Source organism: Exophiala spinifera, assembly GCF_000836115.1.
Source record: "Exophiala spinifera strain CBS 89968 unplaced genomic scaffold supercont1.6, whole genome shotgun sequence".
NCBI classification, from domain to species: domain Eukaryota; kingdom Fungi; phylum Ascomycota; class Eurotiomycetes; order Chaetothyriales; family Herpotrichiellaceae; genus Exophiala; species Exophiala spinifera.
This window is the reverse complement of record NW_015622518.1, coordinates 1908712-1932263: the sequence shown is the minus strand read 5'-3', so window position 1 is coordinate 1932263 and position 23552 is coordinate 1908712. Positions and strand designations below refer to the sequence as shown.

Here is a 23552-nt window from a genome sequence, read left to right as displayed (position 1 = left end):
CATTCCTGGCAATGGACGAACCGACTCTGCGCTCGTGGTGGGCAGAAACACCTCGGGTCAATGCATCTCACCTGGACTATTTCCTTCCTTCGCTTGACTTTGGTTGTTTTGTGTGTCTAGAAGCCGAGCATACATAATATCTTCTGTGATTCTCTCTTGTTCCACTGGTCACAGCCGCGGTCATCCTTTCTCACTCAATACAAGGACTACAAGACCGACCGAACATACAGACTGCGCAGCCAAAGTCAAGATCAGCCATGCCCTTTAACACTGAACTCACCCGCCGCCTCGGCATCAAAGGTATGATATGACGAGTGTCCTGGATCTTGTCGCGCCCACTCTTTCTAACATGTTCCTACAGTGCCCGTGGTGCAAGGTGGCATGCAGTGGGTCGGATACGCCGAGATGGCTGCGGCCGTGTCCAACGCTGGCGGACTAGGAATTGTAAGCATCACCTGCCTCCTACAAGGCCCATGGACGCCTGTAATGGCAAGAATCTTGACTCCTCAGACTGACCGACTGGCTATTGCTTGACTGTAGCTCACTGCCCTGACCCAACCCACACCCGAAGACCTTCGCAAAGAGATCCGCCGATGCAGAGCCATGACCAAGAACCCATTCGGGGTCAACATCACGCTGCTCCCTACCATGAACGCGCCTCCCTATGGCGAATACGCACAGGTCTGCATAGACGAGGGCATCAAGGTTGTCGAAACAGCAGGGAACTCGCCGGGCCCCGTCATCAAACTGCTCAAGTCAGCCGGTATCATCATCCTACACAAGTGCACAACGATCCGCCACGCGCAGTCTGCCATCAAGCTCGGCGTTGACTTCCTGTCCATTGACGGCTTCGAGTGCGCCGGTCACGTTGGCGAGTCGGACATCACCAACTTCATCCTCCTCTCCAGGGCCCGGCAATCTCTCAAGGTCCCCTTCATCGCGTCCGGCGGCTTCGCGGACGGCCAGGGTCTGGCTGCCGCTCTCGCGCTCGGCGCCGAGGGCATCAACATGGGCACACGGTTCATGTGCACTGTCGAATCCCCGATTCACAACAACATCAAGCAGGCCATCGTCGATGCCTCGGAACACGACACGGAGCTCGTGCTGCGCCGGTGGACCAACACCTCCAGACTCTTCAAGAACAAGGTCGCCTCCGAGGCCGTGAGGATCGAAAAGACTAGCCCCACAGGGAAATTCGAAGAGGTCGCACCCTACGTGTCGGGAAAGAGAGGCCGTGAGGTCTTCATCAATGGAGACAAGGACTTTGGAGTCTGGACCGCCGGCCAGGTCATCGGTCTGATCCACGATATCCCCACTTGCGAGCAGCTTCTGAGGAGAATCGAAAAGGAGGCCATCGACGCCGCTGAGAGGATTCAAAAGGCATATCAGCCTCAGAGTAAGCTTTAGATTTTATGCCGAGTATACCTATATACATATATATATATAAATCTATAGCCGAGTTTGGGGGGTTAGCCTCTAGATGTAGAGGTGGTAGTGTAAGATCAAAGAAACATCTGGCAGATTACTTTACCGTGCCCCAAGAGTGTCACCAGAGTAACCTCTTCCACAACATAGATCTACCAGCAGATCGACAGCTTTCTTGAGTTGAAGTACTTGCATATTGGCCATATTGGCTGACTGTACATTTTTTGTTTGGACTCATGGCGGATCATTCCCACCACTATGGAACTGTCAATGACTTCTTAGACGCCTGAAATCTTTCCCGAATCGCTATACACATGGGACGTCGAGCAATTCATAAAGCTCGCGTTCACCGTTTGAACCTGAAAGAGCTACCTTGTCCCTCTCCATCGCTCTCCACAGCCCTCCGACTTGGGCAACCACTCTCAAGAGGCCGGTTAGCCGTCGTCAGATCAACATACTTCAAGGCTCTCGGTGTCTTTGGACTGCTTCACACTCATCCGTAGGAAACTCGAGCCTCGGGCTCGCCGGGTGCAAGGTAGTTTGTGTTAGGGTCGCCGCTCTCCTTGGCTGCAGAGCAACGGGCCATGGTAGGCGAACTGCAAGCATCTCATGTTAGCAAAGACATTACTACGTCAAAGGATAGGGCTGATTTTACCTTCTTGAAATGACATCGGTCTGGTAAAAGTCCTTGATGGGGTTCTTCAATGGCTCATTGGTCGCCTTGGCTCCCTTGTGTGCATCGACAAGTTGAACCTTGCTCAAACTCGAGAGAGCGCTCTGTTCAACGTGATCATATCGTCTGAGCGTTGGGCTGATCTCCTCCATGCGGTCTCTCAATACTTCCAGGTCGTCGTAGGGTAAAGGTACCCCGAGGAATTCTGAAGCGGCACGAATAATCTTCCAGTCAGTTCTGGCGGCGCCAGGTAGTGAGACAGCGGTGCGAGTAATTTGTACCCGACCTTCCGTGTTGACATATGTACCCGATTTCTCGGTATAGGCAGCTGCAGGTAGAATGACATCAGCCAGCTGAGCGCCAGTCTCGCCGTGGTGACCTTGGTAAACAACAAATGCGTCCTTGGGAATGTCTGACTCGGAAATCTCATCTGCACCCAGCAGCCAGACAATCTTAGCTTTAGTATCAGCAACTTTCTTTGATGGCGTGACGAAGCCAACTTCGTATGCACCAGCTCTCGACGCCGCACGCTGGAGGACGTTGTAGCCTTGCCACTCGGAGGTGTTAAAGTTGGCTTGGTGCTTTTCAACAAAGGCTCCCACGGTCTCGAAGATGGATGCAGCATCAGGATGTTCAGCAACGGCGCTACCGAGGATGATCATGGGCTTCTTCGCAGAAGCCAACTTCTTGCCAAATTCTCCCGACAAAGCCTTCTTCACGGCGGCGGCGTCCTGGCCAAGATTGTTGTACTGGAAGGTACTCTTGAAGTCTTCGCCAATGAAGCCGATGTCAATCGGTGAGCGCATCCACTGCTTTCGGATTCTGGCGTTTAATACAGCTGCCTCCCATCTCGGGTTGCTGCCGATGATGAGCATGCAATCTGCGTCTTCAACACCGAAGATCTTCGAGTTGAAGAGGTAGTTTGCGCGGACATCAACCCCATGAGCAATTGGCTCGTTTCCACGGGGTTGATCAAGAGCAAGGTTCTCCGAGTTCAATTTGTTGGCAAGATCCTTCATAGCGACTAGCGATTCGACCTCCATGAGGTGTCCAGCAATCGCTTTAAATTCGTTCTCCGCAGGCTTAAGCTTGTGGTAAGCATTGCCGATTTCAGTCAAAGCCTGTTCCCATGTGGCGGGCTGAAATTGGCCGTCTTTTCGGATGAGTGGTGTTGTCAATCTCTGTGTCTTCAATCCATCCAGGGCGAATCGCTGCTTATCATCAATCCATTCTTCGTTGATGTCGTCGTTCAGCCTGGGTAGAATTCTCTTTACCTCCAGACCTCTTGCATCGACTCTGATATTCGAACCCATCGCGTTCAGAACGTCAATGGATTCAAATTTGGTGAGCTCCCAAGGTCTGAAGCTGAAAGCGCCAGGCTTGGGCAGCAGCGCACCAACTGGACACAAGTCGGCCACGTTGCCTGACAACTCTGTATCCAGATTTCTTTCGAGGTATGTACCAATCTCCAGACCATTGCCTCTTCCTGTAGATCCCAATTCCGGGGCTCCAGCAATTTCGTTGGCAAATCGGACACATCTTGTACAGTGAATACATCTGTTCATCGAAGTCTTGATCAAGGGGCCGATGTTTTTATCCTCCACCGCACGCTTGCCAGTAATTTCGTGGAAGCGACCTCTGTCTGCACCATATCTCATTGATTGATCCTGTAAATCACACTGGCCACCTTGGTCGCAGATGGGGCAATCTAGAGGGTGGTTGGCGAGGAGGAATTCCATGATACCTTCTCTTGCTTTGTGTGTCATGGGTGAATTTGTTTTGACAACCATACCGGGTTGGACGGGCCACGCGCAGGATGCCACCGGTTTGGGAACTCGTTCAACTTCGACAAGGCACATACGACAATTACCGGCAATGAGGAGTTTTCTGCAACCAAAAGTCAACATGGAGGGACAGCTCGGTAATCAATTGAATCATACTCGTGATAGCAGAATCTGGGGATCGTAACACCGGCCTTTTCACAAGCTTGGATCAAGGCCGACCCAGCTTCTATTGACACTTTCTTTCCATCTATTGTGAGTTCAACTTCGGCCGGTCGTCTTGCTGATGAGGCAAATGATCGTGTTGCAGAGGACGACAGGAGCTTCCGGGAGCGCGCAGCGGCGCAAAGAAGCTGAGACCGCATATTGACGTGCGAAGCTGGTCTCAGCTACAGATATGGACTGTCGTTGAGGAAGGAGTTGGCGTCGACGAGGAGCTTCGAACCGAAGAGCGCAGCTTCACAGACATTCGGATCATGGCTCGTAAACTAATCTCTGCGGCTGCTGATTGGCCGCGGAAAGACTTGGCACGAGTGGCTTCTGGCTGTGTCGACTGACGATGTTGCTGTCCGTCTCCCGCTACAGCGAGTGCGTTTGATCACGACCTTCATTCGCAACAACTTCTCGTGGATCTTACGGTGATGGATAGGACAGCTCGGAGCATACTACTCCCCCCGAGTCTACGACACAGATTTGTACATTGCTCGCCATCCGATAGCACGACTGATCCATGCCCCGAGGAAGCTTCGCCCAATGCCCGCTCCCATAAGCAACATGAGCTACGAGCTGTAAGGCTTGAAGAACGGGCCAGGCGGCCAGATGTGCATCGTGTTGTGAGCATGTCATTTCTGTTGCACCGTGTTTTCGACAGGGTTGTCTTGCGGCTCACACTGCCATTACTTGAATTGTCCACTCAGGTCCATTCTCAGCCTTACCAGGACATCAGAGCTGCAGCAATCACGCTCGCTAGGCCGATCATCTGAGACTCTCAGAGTTGATATTACTGGCTGCCGAATCGCTGTTGCTTTTTCCCTTTGGCGCCACTTTGACGTTATGATGGGTTTTTATCGCGTTCAGTTGCCCGCTCCTTAAGCCTCCTCGCATTCGCCCAACGCCATGAGGCCCTCGCTTCTGTTGAGCCTCTGGGCGTACGTCGTATGCACTGCTCCACCTGGCAGGCTGGTGTGCGAGAAACACTCTGTAAGTCGTGATCTGTGGAACAGCGCTTTGGTCGACCGCTCGAGGATGAGGCAGTCTTCAATCGACCGTACGGACCGAAGCTCATTCTCTCAGCAAGCCTGGTACCGTTCGGTTAGAATTGTGTCAAAGCTGACATGCAATGAGCTACCTTTCTCGTCTTCTAACGTCGCGCTTCACCAAGAGAAGTGGCTATTCCGCAGCCCGGCCCGAACTATGCTGCCTTGCTCGTTTCTGTTTGCCACAGGACACGCAGGGATAATTGGTCTCTCCAAATTCCCGGAATCTTGTGTTCAGGGCAGACTCCCACCTCTTGCATTTGGACTAGAAGCTAGCCTTGACCCGAACACTGCCCCTACGCTCCTCTTAGCTGTCTAGCCGAGTCTGCGCAGTTGTCTTCACGGCTGACTCCTACGAAAGCCAGTCGGCTTGCTGCTCCTCATGCTCCGACCAGATTTACTACAGTCAAGATACCCGAATTTTTGTACAGTCGTCCACAATGGCGTTGCCTCGCGATCAATATGTTGGTAACCGTATTCTGATGGACTGCATCGCGACATTTGACTGCAGAGCTGACTGTAAGGAGGTACTCTACCACGGCAATGCACTTCATTGCCTCGCAACTACATTCAGCCTCAGCCTGACGTGCCTTTTCTGTCCATGAGACACACCACACCACCATCATCGATACCCTGGTCGGTTGCACTTGTCGGCCGCGAAACAGCATCCGCAGTACCCTGGACGCCCACGTTTACTTTTGTGCTAGGGTGGTCCTTTGGTATGATTTCTTTCACTGCCTACGAAAAGGCTCCCTGCAATTCCCAGCCCTTCAGCTCGATTGGCGTATTCCCTTCAGCATACCTTCTAAACGACAATGCCCCCATGGTGGAGGCGCAGCCCAGCAACTGAGGCTACATGCCCATCTGCTAGGCGGACTGCAACAACGTTCGCCTTATTGTGAGGTTGGCGAAGAAAATATTTCAACTGGGCCTCTATCCATAAGTAACCTCCTTGCTGTAAGGAAGCTGTCCTAGCCCTATTCTTTGCGCATACTATCAGTCTTCAAAAATGACTCCAATTTTTAAGGTCGGCGAGAACGATGCTGTCATAGGTACATATGAATATGACATGCTTGAAGAAGACCAAATCCGTCTTTTGAAGTTATTTCCCGAGGATAGCAATCGCGGCTCGAGCTCACCACTTCAAGGCGAGTTACAAACTTACCGATTGACGATACCTGTCATCGAGGCGGCCAAGCAGGAGAACGATGCCGAGATTGGATCAGGCTCTGATGGTGCCAAAGCCATTGAGGAAGCACCAGAGTACGACGCTCTTTCTTACACCTGGGAAAACATCACCCACATGAGCGCAGACGACATAGATAACGCTCTACAGACTGCGAAGGCGAAGCCTACGGAGGTCATCACCATCTTCGAGGATCGTCTTTCCAAAGGCACTATTGTTATCAGTCCCAACCTTGAACGTGCGCTTAAGAGGTTCCGCAAAGAGATCGATTCGGAATATCCCTTACTACTGTGGATCGATTCAATATGCATAACACAGAACAGTCCTCGCCACAATACTGAAAAGAGTGGGCAGATCCAAAAAATGGCAGACATTTACCACGAAGCAACAAAGGTTCGTGTCTGGCTCGGTGAAGAAGACGAGGATAGCCACATAGCTTGCAATTTCGTCAAAGAAATTTTGAGTTTCAAGAAGTTTAATGAGCTATGTGAGTCGGCCCAGTTTGCCACAAAGTGGAATGCGTTCAGGAACCTTATGCAAAGACCTTGGTTCAAACGTCGGTGGATAGTCCAGGAGGTGGCTTTCGCGCAGAAAGCAGAAGTATACTGCGGTCGAGACAAGCTATCCTGGGAGGAACTTGCGAGTGCCATGTCGTTGTTTGCTACGAAAGGACATGACCTGAGCAAGATCTTTCAAAAGTCGGCGACGTACAGTTACAATGCGGATCATCTGGGTGAGATCGATGCGTATGGTGCGAAGACCCTGGTCGACACGATCGAATCCATGTTCCGAAAGTCCGAGGACGGCCACGTCATGGAGAATCTGCTCTCGCTTGAGGCGGTTCTTACAAACTTGGCCGCTTTTGATGCACAACGACCTCATGACTATATCTACGCTGTCATGCGTTTGTCAAATGATGCGATTCCCGTATCAGAGCTCAGTGCCCGGTCTCCCGTCTGCTCCCCAAAACTCCCCACGGAGGGAGTTGCACGACATTTACGAAAGCAGTCCGGTCAACTGTTCAAAACCCCTGTCAGCTCTGACGGGCATATACATCATTCTCCAGAGCGCATCAATCAATCTCATGCTGTTCCAACTTTCAACATACCCCCTACAACAGACATGGAGCCCAACTGGGATAACGTACGTGCTGAACACTCTCGTGGGAGGCCCAGGAGTCGGACTCCCCCAAACGCAAAGCTCCTAGGAGTGGAGCCGCATCGTAAAACCCGGTCGCGTTCGCGCGAGCCTTCACGAGCCGCAGCCAGGAAGGATGCCGAAAGAGGATTTCGAATCCCTCCAAGGAATTTCGTCGTCAACTACGAGCGAAGTCTCTTCAGCCTTTGCGTCGAGGTGATGAACTTTATCGTGTCGAGGACAAAGTCGATCGACATGATTTGCAAACCATGGGTGCCGAACTTAAGCGGTGATCAAAGCAGCTTCTCGCCGATCCATGAGCACGACACGGTCACGATGCCCTCGTGGATTTCTTCCCTCGACAAAAGAGCCTTTTCCTGGAACCCCACGGACAACGGGTACAGCTACAGCAGAATCGCCGCGGATCCACTTGTAGGCACTCAATTGAACGGAATGAAGCCGTACAGTGCCTCTGGAATTGTACCCGTCCCCGTCGAATATCTCCCGTCTGCTGGGCCTAGCAAGCTCATTGACGGGAGGATACTGAAAGCGCATGGGTTTGTGCTCGATACCATTGACAAACATGGGTCGCCCGCGCACAACGCCGTGATCCCATCCAAGTGGCTTGAGATGGTGGACTGGAAGGATGCGAGGCGACCGTTCCCTGAGATGAGTGCTCCACCAGAGGCTTTCTGGCGGACCCTGGTGGCCAACCGAGCCTCGTCAGACAGCCCGAAGCCTCCAGAAGGCCACTGGCGCTTCGCGACACGGTGGATCTTCACTCGAAGACCAAAGGACGGCAACCTAGACACGGGTGCTTTGCTGAGAGACATTTCTGGCAACGTCGCGACCCCCATCGTTCCGTTCTTGCATCGTCTGCGCGCTGTGATCTGGGATCGGTCGCTCATCAAGACTAAAGGGCTGGATCAAGAATCTCTTGGATTCTTGGGACTCGCACCTCCAGATTCCGAAGCTGGCGACATCGTGTGTATACTCGAAGGCTGCAGTGTGCCGGTTGTCCTGCGACGCAAGACACGGACTCTGCATCCGCCGCTGCCCAAAATCTTCAAGCGTGGAGGGCGGACGAGAGGCTACCCCCGGGCCGCTGGTGTCAAGCCCAACATGCAAAATACCTCGGCCAGTTTGACAAGTCCAGAAGGCGCCCATGGAAGTGAATCGTCCGAGCCTCGGCGAGAGGAGGTCGAGTACTCGTTTATTGGCGAATGCTATATCCACGGTATGATGGACGGCGAAGCATTCGACGTGCAAAAGAGATTCAATCTTGCCAGCGGAGAGTTCCGGATTGGGTGTGTGGCCACTGAATGTAACTGCGACAAGTGTAATCCTACAAAATCTCGCCATTCTTCGTGATAGTGGTGGTGGTGGTGGTGGTGGTGGTGTCGTTGTTGTCGTCGGCGGCGGTGGTGGTGATATTCTTCCTGATGTTGACGTTTCAGTGGATACGGTCTTGACTATTCAGTCGATTGTAGCTGTCTTCATAGTTTAGGAGCAAGTTATACCCACGGTATTAGTCTCTCATACTGACTTTTCGTGTCTGCTTTTGGCCTCCAGTCGCAAACTATACACGTGTACTTCTTCCCCGGAAATCGTGACACGATCGGGCGGCAAGGAAGCTGAGACAGTCGTAAACTGGTCGTTGTCAAGCGGGATATCCACTTCATCGCTGAGATCGTGTATCGAGGGCACCTGGAGCTCCACATCGGCCCAGTCGACGGAGTCGGATTTATGTCGTCCGTCGAACAGCATCGGGCCCAACGCGCCCTGTGCTCCGTACAGAAAGATCTTGCATCGAGGTGGTGTCGTGCGGTAGTCGCACAATATGCAGAGCGAGATAGAATCTCTGTCATCTTCGTGGTCTTCCGCGTCAATTTCGTCATCATCGCTTTCATTGATCTTGATGCTGTCGATGGCGCGAGGCCACCATAAAACACGCACGCCCAGGACCATGGGATACATTGCACTTTCTCGGCCGTTCTCACTCGAGTAGATTTCAGGTTTGAGAAAGATGTGCTCATTGTACGACCAGAGCGTCTCGGGAATCGCCGTTACGAGACGAAATCTGTGTCCCGGACTCTTGGGGCTTGTGGGGTTCCTGGACACGTGGACAGTGCTTTGGCGAAAGGCGTGAAACGTAGGACTGTCGATTTGCTTTGGAGCCGTGGAGACGACGAGGTTGCGGATCGAAACTGTCGGGAGGGACGCACATTCTAACGGCGACAGCTGGGCCAGAGGCACCGAGGGGTCGCGGTGGTAGATGGTTGGCGTCTGTTTGCGGAGGTAGATACCCGTCGCGAGGCGGGATCTCCACGAAGTCGTCTGCAGACCGACCAGCAGGATGTAATGCGCCGAATTGAGGACTCGGACGTCGACCGTGCCGGAAAACAGGAGACCCGCATTGGTCACCGAGAAACTGACTTCTTCTTTCGACAGCCAGTCTATGATTGTCGTGTTGGCGAAACATGACGGTCTGGGTGCGAAGATACTTAGACCGGTGGTGGTGCTTCTGTCGATGAGCCCCTCGGGCCCATGTGTGAAAGTAGCACCACTGTACCGGAGTGCAAGCAGAGATGCCGGCTTCTCCCATGCGAAAATGGTGAAATCGTTGCTCCGCCTGACAATCTCTTCTTGAAGACGACGAAACGCTTTCATTCCTTCGCCGTACAGCAGGGGCATGTTCACGTCGAACAGACCCAACAGGCAATATGCTATGTCCTCCGTGCGTGTGGTGGTGCGGTGAGCTGCCCACGACATACGTATCGCGATTGAGCATTCTGAGACGGGAAACGTCTGCGATAATACGCTCCTGGGGATGCTTGTGATTCGAGAGATGACGCCGCTGAAAGTGTCGCGTGTGCCGATCAGCGTCCATGACGAGTCGTAGAAGGTGAGCTGGGCCGGAGCCAGGAGTTCTTGGAGTGTCCAGCCTCGTCTGAACCAGCGGCAGAACTGCAGGGAGTTGGCTGCATGGTGTATGTTCGAATGAGAGTCGCTGTCGCTGTCGCTGTCGCTATCACCCTCTACGTCTCTGCCGGGACCATAGTCTGTAGCGGTTCCAGACGTGATGTCGCAAGGGTGCAAGTCCTCAAGGTACACGTAGCATGTCGTCGAGTTTCCGTACCATGCATACATGGAATTGATACTCTCGCTTAATTCCGCCGAACTCGATTTATCTATGCAGCATGTATCGATCCATGCGTATTCAAGGCCATCTTGACTTGCGAGACGGCAGGTCTGCGTCAATTTGGCGTAGCCTTTCTTCGTGTTACGTGAGAGGCCACCGTCACACGTTATATCCTGATAGGTGAGCTCTTCAGAGGTCCAGGTATGCGAGAGAATGGCATACGGTGGTGCTGTTTCGGCGAAGAAATCCTCGAGAGCGAATGTTTTGGTGTTGATTAGTTTCATTGCGAGTCCATCGTACAAGCGTAGAGATCTCGAGAGTGTGGTTGTGTGCAAGGGATGTTGGTGGCCATGAGGCTGGTGAGGCTGAGGATGGCCAAGGCTGTGATCAACCTACCTGATCTTGGCATCGAGATAAGATCCCCTGCTCGCGACTCGTGCTCATCTCCTGTGCGCCTCATTACGAAGTCATCCTGTGCTCTCAGAGTCTGGCCGATTTCGAGTCTATGAGGATTTGATGCGTGAAGTGAACTGGTGGAGAATCGCCTGGCTTGGCATTTATGGAGAGCTGTTTGGGTCAGCCAGCATCACAAAACCACTTCTCTACTTTTTCAGCACCAATCGATGGACGAAACAAGTTCAATCGTTATTCTTGGAGTCGCACGCAAGAGAGATTCAAGGGCGCAGTTGCTGAATGAAATAGAAGACCTGAACTCGGACCGTCCCCGGCACTCTGATGTTTGATCTACATCAAATATTGGGCACTTTGCCGTCTAGAAAGGTATTTTATGCGTACGAGTAGGTGCTCTGTCTGCATTTTGTTCCCTTCGATGCAGCCTATAGGCTACATCATCACGTACAGCACCTATAGTGTCGTCTTCCTCCTGTCTTTCCTTGTTCGCCTTGTCAACACACACCTCAGACCCTCCTGCTTCACGAACCAGTAATCATGCAACGTCCACTCCGCCGCCGGATCAGCAAGCTGAACATGATATCGTCGCAAGAGTTGAGGTACGAGCTTGGACATCTCCATCAACGAGATGTTCTTGCCCAGACATGTCCTCGCACCGGCTCCGAACTGAAGAAACGCAATGTCAGCATCATCTACGTGTCGGAAGATCACCCACCGAGAACATGCTGTTCAATGACCTACCGCAAGCCAGTTCCGGTCCATCAGCTTCAGCGTAGCTTCACTGGCCTCAAGCCATCTTTCGGGCCGGAAAATATCAGCGTCTACACCATAGACACTCTTGTCTCTAGCTGCCACCCAGGGATTCATGCCCACGATGGTCCCACCAGGTAAAAAATGGCCCGAGACGGTAGCACCTTCGGCCGGCACTATTCTCTCCAACAATTGTCCGACAGCGGGATGCATACGAAGCGCCTCTCTCATGCATGCTTGGAAATATGGCATCCGTTGAGCTTCCGCGTATGTGACGAACTCTGACAGCTCACCCCTGTCATCGAAGGCCAGTATCTCGTCCACGAGGTTGTTGTATGCTCTCGTGTTCTTGCAAAGGTAGTAGAACAATGCCCGTAACGAGATGGCAGTGGTGTCACTACCAGCGAATCTAATTAAAAGAATACTGCCGTCAGTTTTATTCCCCTGGCTCCTAGAGTCGCGATTTCGCCATAATATTCGCTGTAAAGGGAATCGAACGTGGGAGACTTACACATTTGACGAAGCATGACCCAACAATTCCTTGTCCGTCATGACCTGTTCTCCTTCTTTGGTTCTCTTGAAGCGCGCGACAATGTCCTTTTTCCCATGCTCCGCCGCCGCAGTCTGTCGTCGAGACAGCTGGGCCGCCGCGAAATTGACAATGGACCGTGCCGAATTCAGCCTGGCAAGCGAGGGTACCAGATCTGCGAGCCTGGACACAACACTGTTCCCCAAGAGGAGCCTGTGCATGTACGGGACCTGCCCGACGATCGAGTTATAGAACAGGCGTCCTTCAATGGCCGCGATGATGCCCTGGACATCCTCTTCCCGCTCCAGAAACCCTATCGAGTTCGAAAAGGTAATGTACATGATGACGTCGAACGCGTACCAGTGGAGCCACGTGCCCAGGTCGATGTTTTGGCCTTCCAATCCGTCGAGTTTGCGCTGGAGAATTGCGGTACATTCGTCCGCAAGAGTCTCAAGATCGAGGAGAGCGCTTAGTGCGAATGCTGCCCCGACGGGCCGTTTGAGATCCCGGTGTCCTTGCGGGTCAGTGATGGAGAACACTGTTGGGATGCTTCCGACCGGTGATTTGGCGTGGAAGAGGGTGTAGAAGTTGCTCTGGACGACCAGGAAAAGTCAGCCTTTGAGTAATGCCGGAGGGGAAATTCTAGGGCGGCGAAGCTGTTGGCTATAGTAGGAGGTTTCAACTCGCCTTGTAGAACTTGGATGTAATATTATATATGACGGAGATCTGATCAGCGTCGGAAACAGAGACATGGTTAGGTCCTACCCGGACGATGGGTCCGTATTGCTCGTGGTATGCCAGATGCTTCGCGAATTGGTGACCAGAGTACGTGGTCAGTATTCGGTCGAGGGGGAGAATGCTAGCGGCAAAGGGGCCCGGGATGTCTCTGAGGCCTCGTTTACGTCGAGTGTTGAGTAATAAAAGACATGTTATGGTGAAAAGAAAGAGTGCCGCGGATATGTATGAGTAGGGATAGTCGAAATAAGTCTTGAGCGACATCGCAGTGTAAGACTCCTGACTGGCTTGGACCCTGTCGGCTGTAAACCACACCCAAGCGAATCATTCACTTCGGGTAATGAGCTGGCCTGGCTCCGCGAGAAGATGGCATGGATGAGAGTGTTGTTGGTGACGCATATATGGTATATCTTGTCTTGGGACTCTTGCCTGGCGCTGTACAAAGATTACTTGAGCACTCCACTCCATCCGGGGTAAAATCGACTCCCCTTGCGTGGGGTATTTATAGATGTCTTCTTTCTCCAAGGACAGAAGTTCCGATGTTGCCGTCGTATCCCCGGCTTCAACAGAGGTAGCTGTACATGATCTACAGTACAACATCCCTCGGCTGGTTGGTCGACTTTTACTCCGGTCTTTCAATAATATTCCTGCTTCGCTGGTCCAGTAGAATGTGCTTTTTTCCAAGTCCCTACGAGGTACACGGCAAACATGTGGTAGGTGCATATTGATAAGGTGACTGTGCACTTCCCAGCCTCAATCCACCAGGCTGCCCTGTTCAGCCTTCCTTCTCCCGCACTTGTGAATAGCGAATCGGGGGCCGCTCTCAAATGCATGTCCGAATGGGTTTCACACATTTGTGTAATGTTATTGCGAACTACCAAAAAAACTCCAAAATGGCTCTTTGTGCAGCGATTCTATCCACAGGTAGGCGGTGAGCTAATTCTAGTCCCTTCATCCAAGTCACTTCCCCTCTCTATCTATCCCTCACAATCCTCCTCGACATCTAAGGCTCTGTACTAGAGGTCACGAAGGTACGCAAGGGAGCTACCAGTTACTCGAATCCTCCTGCCGATAGTCGGTGCTGATCGAACGGACGAATTTTGAATCTATGCGGCTCATAAACACCAGGGTAACAAGCATCACCACACCAACCGCACAAACTTGACTACCGCCGCTCAGCATCACCTTGACCCTCTTAATGCCCATTGCCCAAAACTCTACTGCCAATTCCCGTAAGCGACGAGTATCTCACTCCCCTTTCGACTATATTTCCATTCGAAGCCACATTGCTGCAAACGAGCGTTATAATGTCCGCTTCGGTTACGAAAAGTTCGGATCAAAAGACCCGTGCTCCCAGCATTCAATGGACTCGCGAAGAGGATCAGACACTGAAGCAGATGCGGGATGCCGGCTACAGCTGGAGTGAGATTGCAAAGGTGCGATTCGGAGCATGTAGCTAAGAAGTTGTAATACTCATGTTTGGCAGGCATTTCCTGCGCGATCAGCAGCGGGCATTAGGACGCGCTGGACCAAGGTAAGGAGGATTGTGTGCCTTCCTTGATGAATGCTGACAACGACCGAAGAACAGGTTGTGGGCCCAAATTGCAGAAGCTCATGTGATTAGGTTCTTGCTAAATGTAATTTTGATCTGAACTGACCTCTTATATAGTCCGGTACCCTCCGTGAAGCTATCAGAGAATACGAGGACAATGTACGAAAGGATAAATGGAAGGTAATTGGACAGCGAGCAGGCATCCCCGAAAAATCCTGTGAGATCTACGCGACATATCACTTCAGCGGCGACTTGTGGATGCCTGCCCAGAAGCTGGAGATCACAAGGGAAAAAGGGTACACCGAAGAGACCCATGAGACAAACAACCATAAGACTGGACTGGAGCCAGTTGAGAACAGACTGGCATTTCCAATGGGGAAAAACCAAAGTAACGACGACGACGGAGCGGAGAGGAATATCGAGTCTGATGCCCTCAATGAATCATCTATGAGAATCCAGAAAGCTTTCTCGCGCCCTCTATCTATCGAGAGATCAATTTCTTCATCAAGACGAGATGAAGAAATATCATGTTCAACAACTTCAACCAGTCTGGTGCGGCACGGCAGCCAATCGGACAGCGAATCATCTTCTGTCCAGACCAGTATGATGTCTCAGCCGATCTTGTTTTTCGATGGATGAGCTCTCCAACGATACTCTAAGATTTATCGAAGATCTTGCCTCCAAAATTGTCCTACGAACCGTAGCCTTCTCCAACAGCCAAAGACTAAAGACACTCGCTTCATCACCACGTGAGACTAGTGGATCTGCTTCGGATTCCCGCTCCAGAGACGTACCAACTACTCGGCGCTCTAAATCCACAAAACGTTCTCTGCAGGACTTCAACGAAGATGATCATGCCAATGAGGACGAGGACGAGGATGAGGACAGAGTACCTTGTGCTAAGCGGAAGCGAGGAAGTCTGGATGCGCCGATAAGACTCTTTGCTTGCCCTTACGCGAAATTTGACCCTGAACGATACTCGGAGCGGAACAATGATGAAAAGAACTATCGAAAATGCTCCAGTAAATACCTCAGAGATATTGGCCGCGTGAAGCAACACCTCTGCCGAACTCACATGCGCCCACAATGGTACTGTCCTAACTGCTACAAAAGCTTTGGTTTGCGAGAACATTTCAATGAGCACATTATGGCACGCCCTCGTTGTGATCGGAGCGCAATCCGATACGAGGAAATGATGACAGACGATCAGTTCAAGGAGCTCAAACGACGAAATCGGGGAAACAGTCAATACGAAGCTTGGTACAAGATCTTTCAACTCTTGTTCCCAAATTCTCAGCGGCCGATATCTCCCTATGTTTTGACTTGCGATCAAGGCATGGTGAAGCACTTTGTCAGCCTATTCCAAGTGATTGGTCCACAAGAAACCTTCCAAAAAATACAGGACAGCCGAGCATGTGGTCCAGGATCGGTTCAACTTGACATATCAACCCAAGCTATCGTCGATGAGGCATTCGAGATTGCGATGCCCGACCATTTGGAGCAGCTGGAGGGAAATAGGCGAGTCCAGTACGAGCAGATCACCATGGCCGAACCATCGAGGCAACAATTACAGGATCGTCAACTGGCCTCTTCGTTAACCCTGGAGCATGACGGCCGAACTGTCGTTGCCCAGGCAGTATCAGACCATCCTTTTCAGGTGCCGCAAACCGGGCAGCCGAGCTCATACGCTGTGCTTCAACCGGGTTGGATGATCCAGCAGGTGCCCGAGCCTTCACATTCTTTAGATGAGTTCGGTCTCGATACTCCTTCGGACTTACCCATCGAGATTACGGATTTGTTTCATCCATATGGAATGCTGTTTGGCAGTTCAGATACGGATGCCGGTGATTAATCAATGGTAGAAAACGATGTCTGGCGACAAGGGGTTATTTGAGAGCTGATGTGGGAAGGGACGGGAACAGTCATCTTCGCATTGGTTTGAAGGTCTAGCACACGGCAAGTGCGTCAGACTTTGAGAAGTGGTGGTAAGGGAGTCAATTGAAGGAAATTGCTGGGAGTATACTAGGAGTACCGCTTTCAGTATATTAGAGAGGAATTGTATCAAGTGATGCTACTGCTCGAGCAGGATCGATAACGAAGTTGACCAAGAAGTGCTATAGAAATGGGCGTCAAACCCTGTGTATATGCAACGGGTGCTTCAGTGGCTCTGCGTCACTCCGAGACCAGAACTCGCAGATCCCTCTAAACAACGCCTAACTCAGTGGCGTCTGTGAACGTGGTCCCCGGAGCCTCGCAGAGCCACCTCGGGCTCACAAGATCCGGACTGCCGGATCTCTGGCATTGTCAGCGAGGCCGGAATTAGTTCGTCATCGTTGCCATTTCGGAGGTCGCGCAGTCGCGTGAAGGTTGGTTCGCAATACATGGCCCGGCCGTGTGGACTTGGGCAACTCCTAAGTGAGGATGCGGTAAGGAATGAATACGAGATGTCGTCGGTGCCAGCGCCGGCGTGGTGATTCTAACTAAACCAAGAACAGTTAGCCTGCTTGAGACCGGGGTTTGGTGCCGATATCCGACGCCGCCCAATGATCGATCTATAGTATTGCGTTATTGCGCCCCTATCAAAATCACTCACACCAACCTCTCACAGAAATCGAGAGACGGATCAGCATTGTACATGAGTTGGAATAGCTCAGGTCGCTCTATAAATGCACGGTGTTCTCAAATGTCAATTGAAAGCGCAATAACACTCCCGAACACCGGATGTTGAGGCTCAATATGAACAATGTTAGCACTAGAAACGACCGCCGTCGGGCATCGTCCGAAAGACGGCGTCACCACGACGACACGGCCCGCCATGAGGATTTCGATGCGAGGCCGTCTCTCATGCTCACCCGTACAAGGTCCCAAGAATTCAGCATGACGGAGAGCATAGCGATTCAGGAGACTCTGCCTCCCGAACGACCTAAACACACCCAGGATGGCGCTGAAGACAGCGAACACGTCTGGCCGCACTCGGTCAGATACCTCGTCCTCCTGTGCGCGTTCATAACGAGCCTGAGCTTTGGTGTAACTCAAGTTCCGCTGCTGTACGTCTTCAGACTAATGACTTGCGACGCTTACTACACGGATCATTCTGCTCCTCCTCCTTCATCTTCCGTCTCGCCTTCAGCGTCACACTCTCATATCATTTCCATACTGGCTTACACTTTTGACAACCCTGGCAAGGAGACACCCGATAGATGTTCAGTCCCCGCGATTGAAAGTTCAACTGCGCTGTCCGTGGCTCTTCTCGGCGCAAGCACCACCATATTCGGCTTGCTCAACCTCTTTGTGACGGGCAGTCTGATCAAGCGGATCGGCGTCAAGCCAACTCTCGTCATCCAGGTCTTCTTTCCTGCCCTCAGACTACTGGTTCAGACCATCGGCGTCGAAGTCTGGGGTAGTACGGGCATCATCATCATCCAGTGCAGCCAGATTGTCAGCATCTTAGGAGGGCCCAGCGGCTATCTACTGGCGCTAAACACCTTCATCACCGAGGTGGTCGAGTATGAAGGCCGGACTGCTGCGCTCGGACGACTGACAGGGGCTATGATGTTTGGCTCCGCTACTGGATTTCTTGTTGGGGGTGTTGTCGCCGAGACCTTCGGGGTGAAAGCGCCCTTCCGACTGACGTTCTTACTGTTCATGAGCGCATGCGCCTATGTCGTGGTTTTCCTTCCTCACCTTCATCCTGATGCCCGTGAATCGTCACAACCTCAATCTAAGAAGGGCAAAGAGAGCGCAAACACGGGCTTGAAGCGGTTCTTTGGACCGCTGGGTGTGTTTGCACCTCGCAAGTTCGTTGGCCTGGACGGCGTCGTGCGCACGGAATACGGTGCATTCTTGTTGGCATGGGGAGTGTTTCTGGGCATCTTAGCAACGGGTAAGTTAAAACCACGGCGCTGACTTCCTGCCCTGTCGAAGAGGCGTGAATCTTGCCCACGTAGATATTCTCCAGCTAACAAATTTCCCAGGCTATCTCCCCACCCTTCTTCAGCTATATGCCACCGATGTATTTGCATTCGGCACCCAGCAGAACGGCTGGCTGATCTTCATGTACTCGATGCTCCGCGGGGTGTTTTTGACGTTTGCTTTCCCGAAGGCCATCTCCCTAGGCCGGGCGTTCACGATCGCCCGTGAGGCGCGGATTCGTAAGCGGAACAACACAGCTGGACATGCCGAACTCAACGGCCACGCAGCAACGGAGCGGGATCCCCTGCTAAGTCGCCCGCGCAACGACGACGACGACAGTGACACGACCAAACAAGTAGATACCGACCGCACCGACCACGATCAAGACGAAGATGTCAAAGGCAACGGCCATATAAAAGACACCACGCAGAGCAAGAGGCAGGAAACGTTCACTTTCGACCTGACATATACACGAGGGTACGTATTATGATTGATCACCTCCCTCCCTAGGTCGCCATGTGCTTGCCACGTGCTCTTGGTCTCGGCCTTTCTCCCTTTCTATTGATAGGCAATATCTTGCACCGGGCCCGGCGGCTAAATGAATACCAGCTCCCTCATCGCCGACGGTCTGCTCACGCTCCTCTGCTCCTTCGTCCGGGAAGGATGGCAAATGTACCTCGTCGCGGCCGTCCTCCCGTTCGCGGCCGGCACGGGGTCCGCGTCGAAAGGGACGATTTTGCAAATGGTCGGAAGCGGCGCGAGCAGTGCTGAGCGCACCGACGCGCTCGCCGGCGTCAGCCTGGTGGAGAACATGGCGAGGCTTTCCACGAGTACGTCTGTCTGTCATGCGTTACGTTGCACTACGCGCTTTCCCTCTTTATCCTAATTCCGTCCCCGAACATCGACAGCGGCTGGTCGAGACTAATACACTAACCGAGAAAAAAACAGCATTCGTGTTTGGTCTGATTTTCGCCGGCTTCACGAGCATAGGACGGACAGAGTTGGTCTTTACTGTGAACGCGGTACGTCTGGCTCGCCTTACATTTGCTCAACTCAAGCCCGTAGCTAATGTGTCTTTTCTGAAATCTAGGCCGTCGCGATAGTCGGCTTCGTTGTGCTCTTGTTCGCACGATTCCCCCTTGAAGGAAGCGTGCCGATTGATTCGATTGAGCAAGACGAAGACGACGAAGAAGAAGAAGAAGACGATGACGAAGATCAATGATTCTCACGTAGCGAGCCTGTGACGACGATTTCTGTGGATACCAGCATCTTGAAACCCCCCTGTATTTGCGCTGCGACGTATCTACGAGACTGACGACGAACTTAAAAGTTAGACAAATGCTTATTACTCATAGGCGAAAAGGATAGATAGATCTAGAACGACAGATTCAAGGATTTACGGAAATAAAACGAACTGGACATTATTATATGGACATTGGTATCATTATTATTCCTCCCCCCATCAAAAAACCCATTCTGTGATCTTCCACCCGTTCATTCTCGTTCCATCCGGGGGAATTCCTACGTCTATAATAATAACAAGCTCGACCTCCAAGTCGCTGGCTGATGGACATGTGAACTGATGCCTCTCTCGTAGTGATCTGTTGAAGACCGTTGAGACTCAAATACGCCCGTCGACGCCGTGATTGTACATCCTTGACCTTGGCCTGATCCGCACATGGTCGGAGGTTTGGGTGCAGCCTCAGATATCCACATCGATTCTATCCAGGATGGCCTTCACTCCAGCGCCCTTACCCGAGCCCGCGTCCAACTCAGTAATCAATTCCGCGGCTTTCGTCTTCAGTTCCTTGACCACTTTCCGCGTGTACTCGAAACTTCCGGTGCTTTCCATGTAGCTTACCGCGTACATCTTGACGCCCTCGTCTGTAGTCTTTTGCTTGAGGATGTTGATCAGCTGCAAGTTTGCAGGATTACTTCGTATCGAATGGATGACCGGAAACGAGAATTTCCCCTCCGTCAAGTCCTCACAGAGACCTTTGTTTTTTGTATACGTGCCCGAAGAGAGGTTTAGATAGTCATCACAGACTTGGAATACTAGGCCCATCAGGTTGACCAGCGGCACGCAGTCGATGCGACCTCTCTCGGGAGACTCAGCTTGCATCAACTGGACTGCTAAGCGAAACAAGCCCCCCGTCTTGTTCTGCACCATCTCGAGGTAATCGTCCTCCGTCGGACAGGTGAGGGTGTCTCGCCAGTACAGATCCATCCCCTGGCCGCGGTGCAGGTTGAGGAGTTCTGTGGTGAAGATTTCCATGGCTTCGTCCTTGTTGTCGAGCTTTTGGAGTTCCTGGAGCGCCAGGAAGTAGACATAGTTTGCGCTGTTGATCGTTTGGGCGACGCCAAAGATGTTGTGTGCGACCGGGATCCCTCGTCGGAGTTGGCTGCCGTCTTGGACGTCGTCGATCAGCAGAGATGAAGTGTGCAGCATGCCCACGACTTTCGTTATGATCTCGAGTGAACGTGGCGGGACGCTGAGGAAGGCGTTGAAGGCTTTGATCAGGGCGGAACGTATGTCTTTGCCCGGGTGGGCAAAGAGGTAGTCGTAGGGACCCATGATGATCTTCTCTTTCTGTGGTGTCCATTCGCTCAGCCGCCTGGGGGCAATGGTCTCTGAGGTGGACTTTTTCTTTGAGTGTCTCATCTTGTTGGTCTGGTCGATGAGAGGTAAGGGAGGACTCAACGGGGGTGTAGAGTAGTGTTTATTAGATATCCAGGTGTCTTCTGGGAGAGGTTTGAGGACGGATTTGGAGGGTTGATGCTGGACGCCGTCACGGACACCTGCCGAGCTATAACGGACGGGGATGGCATTGGGAGAGGTCGGGTTCTCTGGGACGGTCGACATGATGCCTGGGTCGGGTGCAGTGGAGGAGGGGCATGTGAAGGCGAGAAGAGAGGTGACAGTTGTACTGCGGATGAAGTCCTTTACTCAGGACAGCGGAGAGATGTCAGGCACGAGGGTGGGTGGACGTGCTGGCAACGAGATGCATGAGAGCGAATAAGGGTCAAGGTCAAGGTGTGTGTGAGTATGCGAGGGTTATTGGAACTCGATCACAAGAGGGACGAAGATGTGGTGGTCATGGACTGATGGTGTACGCAGGCATCATGATATCCGTCGACGCGCATGACGAAACACATGGCGAGGCTTGACTGGGGCCGTTGCTGGACTCGGGCTCGGCTCACTTGGCACGAAAAGACGCCTGCCAGGGGCTAACAGGGCCCTAAGGTATCCTGCGAGGCACCCTTAGGGGTCATTGTGGGCCATCAGGGTTGCCCAAGGCACCCAACAAAAGGGTAGTATTGCACTGGTATTGTAGGCGCCAACAAAGAAGCCTGGCAGGTCTGCGGGGGTTCCGCGGGCCCCGGGATCATCGGATGCCGGGTTGACCAGAGGCCTATTGTATTGTAACTTAGTGAGCCCGGAGCGGAGGCACCTGGTACTTTGGCCGTACAGTACAGCATAGCACCAACAGAAAGTCACATCCCCCCGCTTGTTTGGATCTAACTACATCCGGCCATGACAACGGGCTTCAACTCATCCTATACATATTGTTAGAGACTGCGCTTCACGCCTTCACCTAGACATTCCCAGGAGAACACCTTCACAGCCAGAACTCCCGACTTCATAAATCGCTTACTGGTCGCCGTCGTCAATATGGAAACCCTTCTCTCCCACTCGTTCGACTACCTCTCGTCGCCGTCCCCTCAGAAGATCCGAAAAGGGCTGCGGCAGGTCGAAGGCCTCCTCGCCCAGCTATGCCTCTCCAAGACGTCAATAACCAACAAACGCCAATCGATGTTGCTACTCGGCTCTAATCCGCCGACGGGGAAGAAACTCAGCGAACTATCCGAAGACCCAGCGTTCCGAGAATTCTTCAAACTCCAACAGTCGTTTCAATGGAACATAGCAATGCGGCTGGTATCGTGCCTCGAGCGACTCCTCGGCAAGGAAAGCAACGGCACAAATGACATCCTCATAATCCAAACACTGGACCTGATCCAGGGCGTGTTACTTCTCCATCCTCCATCGCGAGCCCTCTTCTCACAGGAAATATACATGAATGTACGTTCTTCTTCCTATAACAACCCTTAGCACTCGCTCTCTTCTTTGACTTGGTCTGGACTAAGCAGTTGGTCCTCCTTAGCTCTTCCTTGATCTTCTCGACCCGTCCAACTGCCCGGCAATCCAATCATCCACTATCATGGCGCTCGTCACATCGTTACTCGACCAGCCCCAAAATGCGCGGACATTCGAAGCCATCGACGGTCTGCTCGTGGTGACGTCGCTTTTCAAATCCCGGAGCACGTCGCGGGAAGTCAAGCTCAAACTCGTCGAGTTCCTGTACTTTTACCTCATGCCGGAGACGCCGGCGACCAAATTATCCACCTCGGCGTCTGCGACCAACACGGCAATCCTGGGCGGCCGAGGCAAAGAACTCATGGCAGCGTTCGACCGACGAAGAGAGACGGTCAACGGTCCCGAGGCCGCGGCCAAGAGCAGCTCGCCCGCGAATAACGTCAGGACGACAGAAGAGAAGCAGAACCTACTAGGCAAGCATTTGAGCAACGTACAAGATCTCGTTGAAGACTTGAGAGAGGGTGGCGGTGTGTTTGGGGTTGGTGCCATTTAACCGGAGAGGGGGGAGGAGAGTCTCAGCGTGTACCAACAACAGCACAATCATCATCATCATTGCCACTGACACGACTTTTATTGACCGAGGCGAATGGCCAATGGCGCATGCATCGAAGCGAGGGCGAGGGTGCGTGGGAGAGGAGACCGTCACTCACCCTGACTTGGAACCAAGGTGCCTTGTCGCACAAAAGGCAAGGTGCCCATGTAGAATATGTGATGTACATTATTGTACAGTACGGCTTTTTCTTTTCTCGCGAGATGAGATTAAAGGCAACGAACGATACCCAAATAGCATAATATGTCACTGAACGCACGGGAGGAGTTTGGAGAAAGAAACATGGAAAACATTGCGACTATTGTTTGGTCTTTGATCTTGCCTGCCTGCCTGCCTGCCTGCTTGCTTGCTCTGCAT

The 23552-nt window shown here is 52.4% G+C and overlaps 9 protein-coding genes across 9 annotated transcripts; 5 read left to right on the top strand and 4 right to left on the bottom strand.

The window, feature by feature from the left end:
• Positions 1 to 257: 257 nt before the first annotated feature.
• On the top strand, positions 258 to 1407 carry PV08_08633 (uncharacterized protein; the record flags this gene model as incomplete). The annotated part of the gene is made up of 3 exons (XM_016382958.1): positions 258 to 300; positions 362 to 444; positions 541 to 1407. The coding sequence occupies 3 exons, from the start codon at positions 258 to 260 to the stop codon at positions 1405 to 1407; spliced, it is 993 nt and encodes a 330-aa protein (XP_016233661.1).
• A 511-nt stretch (positions 1408 to 1918) lies between these two features.
• Positions 1919 to 4244, bottom strand: PV08_08632 (NADH-ubiquinone oxidoreductase 78 kDa subunit, mitochondrial; the record flags this gene model as incomplete). The annotated part of the gene is made up of 3 exons (XM_016382957.1): positions 1919 to 2021; positions 2081 to 3985; positions 4039 to 4244. The coding sequence occupies 3 exons, from the start codon at positions 4242 to 4244 to the stop codon at positions 1919 to 1921; spliced, it is 2214 nt and encodes a 737-aa protein (XP_016233660.1).
• A 1900-nt stretch (positions 4245 to 6144) lies between these two features.
• On the top strand, positions 6145 to 8829 carry PV08_08631 (uncharacterized protein; the record flags this gene model as incomplete). Its single annotated transcript, XM_016382956.1, has 1 exon — positions 6145 to 8829. The coding sequence occupies one exon, from the start codon at positions 6145 to 6147 to the stop codon at positions 8827 to 8829; it is 2685 nt and encodes an 894-aa protein (XP_016233659.1).
• A 165-nt stretch (positions 8830 to 8994) lies between these two features.
• On the bottom strand, positions 8995 to 10884 carry PV08_08630 (uncharacterized protein; the record flags this gene model as incomplete). Its single annotated transcript, XM_016382955.1, has 1 exon — positions 8995 to 10884. One exon carries the CDS (start codon positions 10882 to 10884, stop codon positions 8995 to 8997), a length of 1890 nt encoding a protein of 629 aa, XP_016233658.1.
• A 580-nt stretch (positions 10885 to 11464) lies between these two features.
• On the bottom strand, positions 11465 to 13289 carry PV08_08629 (uncharacterized protein; the record flags this gene model as incomplete). The annotated part of the gene is made up of 4 exons (XM_016382954.1): positions 11465 to 11677; positions 11753 to 12170; positions 12273 to 12883; positions 13056 to 13289. The coding sequence occupies 4 exons, from the start codon at positions 13287 to 13289 to the stop codon at positions 11465 to 11467; spliced, it is 1476 nt and encodes a 491-aa protein (XP_016233657.1).
• Positions 13290 to 14332: 1043 nt separating this feature from the next.
• Positions 14333 to 16429, top strand: PV08_08628 (uncharacterized protein; the record flags this gene model as incomplete). The annotated part of the gene is made up of 5 exons (XM_016382953.1): positions 14333 to 14461; positions 14512 to 14559; positions 14609 to 14662; positions 14695 to 15178; positions 15249 to 16429. 5 exons carry the CDS (start codon positions 14333 to 14335, stop codon positions 16427 to 16429), a joined length of 1896 nt encoding a protein of 631 aa, XP_016233656.1.
• Positions 16430 to 17313: 884 nt separating this feature from the next.
• PV08_08627 (uncharacterized protein) lies at positions 17314 to 19711 on the top strand (the record flags this gene model as incomplete). The annotated part of the gene is made up of 5 exons (XM_016382952.1): positions 17314 to 18460; positions 18552 to 18966; positions 19099 to 19319; positions 19438 to 19511; positions 19580 to 19711. The coding sequence occupies 5 exons, from the start codon at positions 17314 to 17316 to the stop codon at positions 19709 to 19711; spliced, it is 1989 nt and encodes a 662-aa protein (XP_016233655.1).
• A 480-nt stretch (positions 19712 to 20191) lies between these two features.
• PV08_08626 (uncharacterized protein) lies at positions 20192 to 21352 on the bottom strand (the record flags this gene model as incomplete). Its single annotated transcript, XM_016382951.1, has 1 exon — positions 20192 to 21352. One exon carries the CDS (start codon positions 21350 to 21352, stop codon positions 20192 to 20194), a length of 1161 nt encoding a protein of 386 aa, XP_016233654.1.
• An 810-nt stretch (positions 21353 to 22162) lies between these two features.
• Positions 22163 to 23138, top strand: PV08_08625 (uncharacterized protein; the record flags this gene model as incomplete). The annotated part of the gene is made up of 2 exons (XM_016382950.1): positions 22163 to 22570; positions 22653 to 23138. The coding sequence occupies 2 exons, from the start codon at positions 22163 to 22165 to the stop codon at positions 23136 to 23138; spliced, it is 894 nt and encodes a 297-aa protein (XP_016233653.1).
• Positions 23139 to 23552: the final 414 nt, after the last annotated feature.